At 46.0% G+C, this 10,998-nt stretch overlaps 1 protein-coding gene across 1 annotated transcript in view; it reads right to left on the reverse strand.

Annotated features, from left to right (window-relative positions):
• Nucleotides 1-5,575: 5,575 nt before the first annotated feature.
• Nucleotides 5,576-10,998, reverse strand: part of tbc1d10ab (TBC1 domain family, member 10Ab) — a 14,032-nt gene continuing 8,609 nt past the window's right edge. Inside the window, exons 4-9 of the mRNA XM_031585502.2 lie at nt 10,856-10,962; nt 10,143-10,257; nt 9,717-9,782; nt 7,360-7,549; nt 6,843-6,997; nt 5,576-6,061 (exon numbers count right to left, since the gene is read on the reverse strand). Of these exons, the coding sequence (XP_031441362.1) occupies nt 5,576-6,061; nt 6,843-6,997; nt 7,360-7,549; nt 9,717-9,782; nt 10,143-10,257; nt 10,856-10,962 (1,119 nt within the window). The remainder of the gene's footprint in view (nt 6,062-6,842; nt 6,998-7,359; nt 7,550-9,716; nt 9,783-10,142; nt 10,258-10,855; nt 10,963-10,998) is intronic.

Genomic DNA, 10,998 nt, shown 5'->3' on the forward strand with positions numbered 1-10,998 from the left:
GTGTGTGTGTGTGTGTGTGAGTGTGTGTGTGTGTGTGTGTGAGTGTGAGTGTGTGTGTGTGTCTGTGTGTGTGTGTGGCCAGCATCGGTGACCACAAAACCATTTCAACATCTTATCTGGCCTCTAGCATGCCACCGTCTTCTTTTTCAATGACTTCCACTTTGACATGGAGGCTCTGCTCACAGATGTGCTTCCTCCTCTTTAGAGTCTCACCCCATGCCATCTGTATAACATTACGGAAAGAGCAGAGGTGCATTACCACGGGGACACTACCCACCTCTCTGGTCTGCCGTCCTGCAGAGCTGCATGGTGGGAGTTATGGAGCGGTGGGGGGACCTCACTGCTGGGACACCTGTTCTTATGAGGGACACACACACGCACACACACACACACACACACACACACACACACACACACACACACACACACACACACACACACACACACACACACACACACACACACACACACACACACACACACACACACACACACACACACACACAAAGGAGCTGAATTAGCTGCAGAAAAACATGTCAGAGCACTACTGCAGTAGGAAAGCAGTCAAATATATCCATCACAGTTCTGATGAAAATGGTGGGGTTTTAATTAGGAAAAAATTGGGGTTAGTGTGCCATCAGACCACTGCTGCAGCAGGCTGGTCAGGAGTTGGTGAATGGCACAGACATGGGGTCAGCATTCGCGTTGCACGATGACCGAGGAACAACTTGAATTGAAATGGACTCTGATCCTGTTCTATGATGTTCAAATGAATGATGCACAGCTATTGTTTCTTTGTATATACTTTTACATTAGTCTAGTGTTTTTGTATTTGGTAGGTCGATTGTATTTTGCCTGTGAACATTCCAGCTTTGTTTGTTTTTCACATTCCTGAGGTATGATGTATACATTTGAGCTGGGTAGTTTGACTTGATTCATATCTGTGTTCATACAGATATTTCTTTTAAAATACTGCTGGTAGTACTCCTGTTTCTTGTTGTATAGATGGCTTTCTTGACTTTTTCTTGCGCTCTGTTGAATGAGTGGGATTGCTCCCACTACAAAACTACATGAGCTTCACACCATTGTTGTTTCAGGTGTTCTGTGGCCAATACAAATATCTGAACACTGCAAAAGATCGTTAATTAAAGAGTATAAGAAAAGTCTCATTAGTTAATGACATACAGATAAGGTATTGGATATGCTAGTGTTTGACAGCTCTCAGGGGGCCGAGAGGAGAGGGGGCTGATTGTGTTGGTCTGTGTGCTGGAGCAGAGAGGCTGGAGGAGATGTGGAGGGGGACTCGGGGAGGCTTGCCAGGCCCCATTGAGATGCTAAACACCACAGGCCAACTGAAAGAGCTGGAGGAACAGGTGTCCAGAGAGAGCACGCGAGGGGGGGGAGGTGGGGTGGGGTGGGGGGGGGACGCCTGGTGCGCCAGGACAGAAAACACTCTTTCTCCTTCTCTTCCGACCCCCCCCTCTCTGTGTTTCATCATCATCATCATCATCATCATCATCATCATCATCATTCATGAGTCATCATCAGTGCTGGAAGAAGTGTTCAGATCCTTCACTAAAGTAAATGTAGCAAGGCCGCAATGTTAAAATACTCCATTACAAGGAAAAGTCCTGCATGAAAAATCCTACTTAAGTAAAAGTACATACATATGATGTAAAGTGTTAAAGTATTAAAGTATGAATACTGGTCTGGTCCCTCTGACTGATGTATTATTAAATATGACACCATTAAATTATTAATAGAGAAGCATCAGTGTGTGAGCAGCATGTTACTGTTAGTAGAGTCTGAACCACTTTAGTTTTATATACAGGGACACCAGATAAACATGAGGGGAAAATGGATGATTAATAGGGGAAGAAAGAAGAAAAAAATGAAGTTCTGATACAAAAATCTGTTTTTGGACTTTTTCTCTAATTTCTGGTGAGATATTTGATCATATGAGAATGTATTCATGAAATGAAACCATGTGAGAAGTTTAGAGGGAAAAATAACTATTTGGTGGAGCTGTTGACAATTCAACAACATCTGAAATGTGAGGCGTTAGAAGCCCAAAAGGTTGAAAACCACTGGTTTAATCTTGAGCAATGTGTTAAAAGCTTGTTTTATTATCCATTGTGTTAAATCTTCATCTGACATGTAACTAATAACTATAGGGTGTCAAATCAATTTAGTGGTGCACAAAGCACAATATTTCCCTCTGAAATGTCACTACATGGTGGAAATTGAGTGGAAATACTCAAGTAAAGTTCGTCAAAATTTTACCTAAGTACAATACTTCACTAAATATACTTCAATAACTTTCCACCACTGATCATCATGAGCAAGATGGACGCCATTATCCTCACGGTCACATCCATTGCACTCTTTGCACTACTTTCCTTGTGGACATCAACACTGACACAATCAATGCACACTGTAATATCTGTATAATATCTGTATACACCCCACTCCCTGTGAACATGTTTTTCCCTATGTGTATTGTTTTTCTACTGTGATTTGTGTATGTATGTTTGTGAGTTAAGTTAAGTGTATAAGCTACTGGATGACCTAAATTTCCTTCGGGATTAATAAAGTATCCATCTATCTATCTATCCATCTATCTATCTATAGGTTCGACCAGATGAAATCGGTGAGTGACTTTAGGTGTAATGAAGACAGTCATGCCGGGTGTGACAGTATCTCATTTAATTTTGAGGGAGAGGTGACAGGAATTCAGCATTCACAACAAACTTCATTCTTCCGGAAAAAATGAAATGAAGAGTACATGTGCCAACACACACACCGGTCCAGGAGTTACAGAAGACAATGTGCATAGATTGGTCCATCAGTGTCAATATTGTCTCCCAATTGGGTCGGACACAAGCATGTGACCTTGCTACACTGAAAAGAGACTGTGTGTGAGACTAAAGTGCTTTGGCATGGAGTCTCTCTTCAAATTGAATCTCCCCATACAACTCATAGATGAGCCACTCAGAAAATCACTCAAATAAATGCTTTATCTCATACAGATATTTATCAGCAACGGCTTCCTGGTCTTAGGAATGCAGAATGCAGGAATACAGAAATTGGTCCAATCATCTGACAAGGTACAAGCATGAGGTTTGTCTGCAGAGTTATTTGTTGCTATCCATTTGTCTCATGGCCAAACTGATCCCATAGAGTCTCACCTGTGCAGAGGAAATCAGACCAACACAGAGAACAGACCTGATGGTAGCAAGCGTTAGCACTGACTGAATGTCATCAGAAAGGAAAGTTCACCAAAGCCCCAAGATTGATTTTTTTTCTTCTGATTACCTTGGTTGACTGGTACAGGTTATATGGCGAAAGGTTTTCATTGGAAAAGTGTTTTGTACAGGAAACAGATAAAACAGTATAAAATACAGAACTAATTAAATATCTCTGACGTAGGATTATCCCATGCAAAATACAAACAGTCCGGACAATCTAACCAAACCTAACCAGATGTTAAGTCGATGAGGCATTTGGCTGGGGACAAGTCAAACCTAAATAGAATTGGCTAAGCTTTATACACAGGGGAAACAAATAGAATAACTTATTTTTCGTTGTTCCCAAAGGTGCTAATCCCTTCAAAATAGTCACAAATCTGTACATACAAAAAGTGCGAAAAACTCCTCAGTAACATTACCCAAAGTCTTGGCAGAGTAGTGCTAACTCTCTCATTCGCCTCTCTAACAGTCCACCATGAACACTAAAGTGTTGTGAAGCACGTTGGTGTGGTTGTCAAATGCAGCGCCCGAGGGTACACACTAGTGGTCCGATTGTACTGCTGTTGTACAGAGATATGTCTGGATTCATACTTAGTACTCATACTTCATACTAAAACTTCATACTTTCGGCTGCAGACTTAGCCGCTGAGCTGTATAGGAATGTTGAAGCACAGCTGCCTGGCTGGGTTCAGAGCAGAACGAGTATGTGATTGGCTAAGACTGTCAAAGTTCCGTGAATGTGGCCTTCTCACTCATTCTACCACTTCAGCCTTGGCCTGCCGAAACAGGAGGAGGGCCTCCTTCATGTCCTGCCATGAGGGGCTAGCTATGCTAATGCTTCTCAATGCATTTCATAGCGCAGCATTGGGTTTCTTGTCTCTGTGTAGTGTGCTTGTGTGTGTCTTAAAAACTGATAGTCAAAGTCACTGTGCACCGTTACACAGGTGGCTGTACAGCATTGGGTCTACCAGCAGTGGATACGACGTCATTTTAAGATGTGGGTATGGTGAGAAGCAATTTAGGTAAACCAGGACAAGACAGACCATCTTTGGTCTTCTGCTTCAAAATGGCCTGTTTACCTATAGCGATAACATTTTAAATATATAAATTTTGTTGCATCAAATCCAGTTGAGTTTTTCCAGGGTTATCCCAATCACAACCGCCAAATGTCAAAAGAGGTCCACCAGAGCCTCCCTGTGGCCAAACAGTGACACTACAACCAGAGTGGACCACAATGGCCTATTTAAGAATCTGGATACCGGTGGTGATGCAGAACCAGACAATCGGGTGGCCAAATCAAGACACTAATACATTGGCATTCTCTCGCACAGGAATCTAAAAGCATCTTTGGAAAGATCAGGAGGGTATTTTGTACTAGGGTTACTAGGAGTTCAATTTCCTTTTCTAAAATCACTTGGTCCATATCAATTTGGTAAAATAAAAGCAGAACATCCTGTGGCTTTAAACAGTGATGTCAATGTTTTGAGCACCACCTCCTTCTCATGCATGGGAACAGTGATGGACTCTCTCAGGTGTAAGCTACCTGGTGGTGGGGCTTCAAATCAAAACAAAAAGCGTTTGTAAAGGAGGAAGAACGAGAGCAGCACCGCTTCGGACTATTGAGAAAGTCAGCCGCGAGTAACTATGACAACAAATAGGCAGATTTCACTGCGCTTCCAGCTTTTACTGAGGAGAGATGGCAAGGACTGCTCCAGCCCATTAATAACCAGACCGGGTCGGCACGTCGCAGGAGCCTCCTCTGGCTGTGTAGTGTGTGTCTCCATGCCCCATGTCTGTATCCATGGCGATGAGGAGTATGAGTTGGTTTCAGTATTTAGAAGATCCCACCAAACCCATACACTTCTGTAGCATCTGTGTGTGTGTGTACATCTGTGTGTGTGTGTGTGTGTGTGTGTGAGTGTACCTGTTTAGCCCCTCTCCAAATGTGAGTGCCACCCTCAAAAACAATCTTTGATTCAACACCCCCCCCCCCCCCCCCCTCTCCCTGTGTGTCGTCTCCCACTGATCCCCACACCCCGTGTCTGTGCAAAAAGAAGAGAAGCCCCAACAGCTCTCTACAACTCTCCTCTTCAGTCTCATCCAACGCCTTTCTGAGCTTCTTCCCATCTTGAAACTTGGCTGTCAGTCAATCCTCCCTCGGTTCCAGTCAAAGATCCTGAGTGTTAAAGTGGGGGAGTGGGTGTTTCCACGGCTGCCCACACTGGAGATGCAGGATGCCTGATATGATGAGTATGGCAGTCGCAGTCCGTGGGTCAGATCTCCCCCCCACCCCATCCCACCCCCACCCCACCCCCCCCTCCTCTGCCCTACAGGTAGGTGTCGTGCTCCACGCTGCTCAGGCTCTGGAGGGACCCGAGGACGCTTGGTATGTCCTCAGGCTCGGCGAGCGCAGGGAAAGGGCTGGGCCCCTCCGCTGCTGGTGGCGGCGGCACGGCATCTGCCGTCTGTGCCTGTGCCTGTTTCTGTTCCTGTTCCTTCTCCCTCTCCTCCTCCTTCCCCGTCTTCTTCTTCCTCTTGCTCTTCTTCCCCTTCTCGTCCTCGGCGGACGAGCCGCGGCCTCCCTCGTTCCCGGTGGTGGTGGTGGTTGCCGTCGCCACCGGCGACTCCACGATGATGGTGGGATTCTGGCGCAGGTCCTGCCGGCTGGGCGGCTCGGCGGTCATGATGGCGCGGGCGCCGTGCATTCTGGGAGGGGACTTGCAGTGCAGCTCTCCGCGCGTCTCCTTCCAGCGCCGGAGCTGGGCCAGGTGCTCCTTCTCAATGTCCCGCTCCGACACCGGCAGCTCCACCACCTTCAGACGGGACACAGGAACAAGTCAGACCATTACATGTGGAGAGAGGGGAACAACACCAAATAAACACTCACTCAAACGGACATGCTCTTCAATTTAGATTTAAAAAATATAGTAATTATTATTATTACAGAAGTAAAACTTATTTTTTTTTACTACAGTCTGATAATCAGTATCGTTTTACACATTTTGTGCATTGTGCAATTATGCGTTATTTTTGGTTGTTGTTAATATTCTATTTTTTCCAACTATGTTTGGTCACTTTGTACAGAAGCATCTGCCAATCCCATAGCCATAGCCATAACCATAAAACATGTGTGATATTCAAAACACCTTTAACATGTTGTTTAATACACCGTTCACAGTCATGTTTAAACAAAGAAGCTAAAGCTGGAATTTATTTTGCTACAGATCTATTGCAGATGTTTAGACAGAAACACTGCTGAGCACTTAGTAATATTAATAATAATAATAATAATAATAATAATAATAATAATAATAATAATACACATCTACCAGGAGGTGGAGGCAAACGCACAGGTCTATAGTCCCAGTGGACCAGTTCATTTGAATGGGATCTTAGCTGAAAGGGGTCAGTTTGACCTGATGAGTGCCTAGCCTACTTCAGCAAAACACAATCAGCCACTGCAGGCTGGTTAGCGCTGACTGGCTGAGATGTGCTCGGTCATAACAGCATCAGTAAGGGAAACGTCTGATCAGATTAACCGCATAGTTCTGATTGTCCCTCTTGGGTTGCTGTAGGTTTGTGATAGGCTCGCACCTCGTTCACCAAGAAGGTCTCGTGCATGTAGCGCGGCTCTATGTGCCTCAGCAGCTCCATGGACTCGTACAGGCCCTGATAGGCCTTCAGCTTCTCCTGAGTTCCCAGCATGCACTTCAACAGCACCAGCCCAACCCGGAAGATGATTTTCACCCCTGGAGAGATGGGAAGAGAGGGTGGGGGGGGTGAAAAGATGCACAAAGGTGCTCATATTTTCCTACTCCTCTTTTGTGCGTGCGTGCGTGCGTGCGTGCGTGCGTGCGTGCGTGCGTGTGTGTGCGTGTGTGTGCGTGTGTGTGCGTGTGTGCGTGTGTGTGTGTTCTTGCTCATACCACTGCAGGACTAGAATATCAAGGGTAGAAGAGGAAAATGAGTGGCAGTAGAGAAGTAGCCAAGTTCTAAAGGAAAGTGGAGAGAGGACTGAGACTTGCTACTAGACAGCTAGTGTTGCCATGGGTTTCCAAACTGAGAACGTCCCACATGGCCTTGCGTGCGGGGGCGTCTCCGGGCCCCTTACCCTCGCAGAAGAACATGTCCCAGACGCGCAGCACGGAGGCCCAGGGCAGCGTGCGCGAGAAGGCGCACATGAACCACTCCGTCATGTAGAGGATGGGCTCGATCTTGTGCTTCTTCAGGTGTCGGTGGGCCACGGGAGACACGCGCTTCAGCAGGGCGAACTGGATCTCCCCGTCCAGCTGGATGGCCTCCTGGAGACGGGAAAACAAGGCAATCGTCAAGCTGGATTCAATTTGATGTGGTTGTGTGACGCCACTGACTGAATATTAGGAAGACATTTAATGTGCTCATGTGTACAGCTATACAGTCATCCAATGCATTCATTACACAATGTACACTCACTGCGTGTGTTTCATTTATAAAGGGGAAATAAAGGGGAAACACCCTTCCCAAGGAGGGAAACAACAGAGATAGACAGACAACAGCGCTATCTGTCAGGCAAGCACACTTATATTCTTATAGTCACACTTCAACCCAAACATAATGTAGCATTCGGCGTGGAGCAGTACCACTATCACTAAAGCAGCAGCTCTCACACTTTCCATGGCAGGCCCCTCTCTGACTAAAATAATCTATTTTATTTGTTTAAAACATTAAAACTTTAATTTTAAGAGTTTTTTGAAAACCGTGAAAAGCGCTATATAAATGTGATGAATTATTATTATAGTTTTTATTGTTAACTTCTCATTGGGTGATCAAAACATACAATGTTCATGTTAGCTGCATGTTTGTTGTATTAATAGTGAAGATAGCTATCCTTTCTAACATACAGGCTAAACAGTAGTCCCTGACATATTATATACAGTAGGCTATAAACTCAGAACCAAATAGCTTAGTTATAAGCTACTATTCTGTAAGAGCACTGCCATACACAATTTGACTTGCAGTTGGATGTTTAGGTTTTTCTAAAGTTTTTTCATCCTCAACCTGCGCCCATTTCGCTTTAACTCCCCGCCAGTCCTGTGGGGTCGCCCACACTATGGGAACCACTGCGCTAGATTAACGCAAGGATTCACCCTATCAGGACCAGAGACACAGAGGAGTACATGATGGAGACGCTAAAGTTTTCCTCTGAAATGGGATCTGGACAGCAGAGGGCGCCATCGTCACCCTGACAGGAAAGGGGGCCTCAGAACAGCGCCAGAGGGACTGATTAGAGTCCAGTCCAATGACTGATGTTGATAGTGGGGGGAGACTCTATATACAAAGTGATAGCAACCCTACAGACTGTGGAGGGTTTAACATATTCAAAAGGAGCAAAAGTAACAAAGTAGATTAAAGAGAAAAAAATATGAAAAGAAAGAGAGAGAAGAAGAGAAAGAAAAAGAGGGAGAGTGAGTATGTTGTAACTCATGAGCATAATCGAATTCCTCCATTATCTGCCACAAACTGTTTGGTAACGGCTGGCAGCTATTAGCTTGTTAGCTCACAAAGGTCAGCAGCGAGACTGCCTAAAGAGTGAGAGAGAGAGACACACACACACACACACACACACACACTAACACACACACACACACACACACACACTATCACACACACACACACACCAGCCAAGGGCAACACACTGCTCCCAGCTCAGCCCTCTGCCAACACACACTCTGGACGTCTCTCTTAAACACATTAGCACTGCTGACAAAACCGTTGCTGTTGGGCAACAAATTCTCCCCCATAAACACGCGTCCGAGTGCAGCTGTGGAGCGCCCGTCTGGCCCATGTGACCGGGCCTTGATGGACGAGCGGCTGTGGAATGTCATGTGTGTGTGTGTGTGTGTGTGTGTGTGTGTGTGTGTGTGTGTGTGTGTGTGTGTGTGTGTGTGTGTGTGGAAAACTTATCTCCACTCTCCATTTAGCAGCTCGTTAAAAAGCAAGCAGTGGAGATAACATGCCATCAAATGTTATTACAGCGCCTTCAAACGGAAAAAGACTTCATTCCATTTGCATGTGCACCTTTCGCCCGAGTGACTCCGTACCTATAGGACAAAGTTCACTTCTGTTCTCTCCAGATGTAGAGTAGACGTAAAAAAAAACTGCTACTGCTGCTTCAAATAACCTCCCCAAAGCACAAATGTTTTGTAAGCGTATTTGTATGGCTTGTGTTTCCCTTTAAGACCTGCGTTTGGTAAATGAACAGCCCAGAGTTTTGCAGCCCAGCACTAAAAGACCCTGGTGATCCTTGGACATATTGGCATGTGACCGGAGGGGCAGAGTGGAGGCACGCCGGCACACGAAGCACCGGTAAAAAGATTGTGTCTTGTTTGTAAATGTGATCAGTATTAAGATGTAAACACAGGCCGAATGCCTAGTAAATGTGTGAGACACAGACAGGAAACGAACGTGGAGGATGAGGTTTGCACCTACCAGGCCAGCGCTGTAGTATCCAGGGAGATACTTCTCACAGATCTGCACCAGACCCCAGAATGCATCCTGAGAGAGGGACACACACACACACACACACACACACAACACACACACACACACAACACACACACGTGAGCCATTCTGTTCCAGACTAAACGTCAACATTTCAGTGGTGCAGATGATTACCTTCTGACTAACATTGAATCGCCCCAATACAACAGGCAGAAGACAGTCACCGTGCATTCACATTCACAAGTGCGATGTTGTGAGCGAGCACGACTCCTCGCACGTCTGTGATTGGAAGGCGGTATGTGTGCTTTGGCAACCCATGAACCATGAGGAAGTGTGTACTTAAGTAGGGGAAGCGTGAGCCCTTGGGCAGTGCATGGTGGGAAGGCAGTATGTACTTGAGAGCGAGGGACTCACCTCGGCAGGCATGTGCATGAGTAGAACCGCAGCGATGGGAGCCTGGGCCTGGCAGTAGCCTTCCTCGGGCCGGTGAAGAGTGTAGGCTTTTAACACACGGAACAGATCCTGCTGCCTACACACACACACACACACACACACACACACACACAAGCTAACATTTGAACTAGCTCTGGAGGCAGCGCTGAGGGTGTATAGGACAGATCCTGCTGCCTACACACACACACACACACACACACACACATCATTACAGCATGATAAGTCTGTTTGTGCATTCTTTGGTAGGTCTCATAATATGCAGTTCAACATTTGACAATCTAACATTTGAACTAGCTCTGGAGGCAGTGCTGAGGGTGTATAGGACACACACACACACACACACACACACACACACACACACACACACACACACACACACACACACACACACACACACACACACACACACGCGCGCTGAGGGTGTATAGGGGCAGTCTAAAGGACATACAATACAGGCAGAGTAAACATGCAGAAGCCATTGTGTTTCCTGGAGATGAACTCTTGACCCTGCTGTTATTAGTGACATACCCCAGTCAGCAGACCCTTCAGGGATCCTACAGACCGCTACAGAGGGAATGTGGTTAACTACTCAACCATTAAAGCACTAGGACAGCAGGTAGACAGACAGACAGACAGAGAGACAGACAGACAGACAGACAGACAGCAGGCCTCACCCATGGCCTCCCCGTGCCACAAACATCTCATGGAAAGGGAACTGTCTGTGCAGGTCTTTCTCGATCACATCCAGCCAGCGTGGGTCACCTGGTTGACTGTCCAGCTCCTGAGACACATGGATGCCCGAGTCAGTAAAACACAG

The sequence above is a fragment of the Clupea harengus genome, chromosome 18 (assembly GCF_900700415.2).
Source record: "Clupea harengus chromosome 18, Ch_v2.0.2, whole genome shotgun sequence".
NCBI classification, from domain to species: domain Eukaryota; kingdom Metazoa; phylum Chordata; class Actinopteri; order Clupeiformes; family Clupeidae; genus Clupea; species Clupea harengus.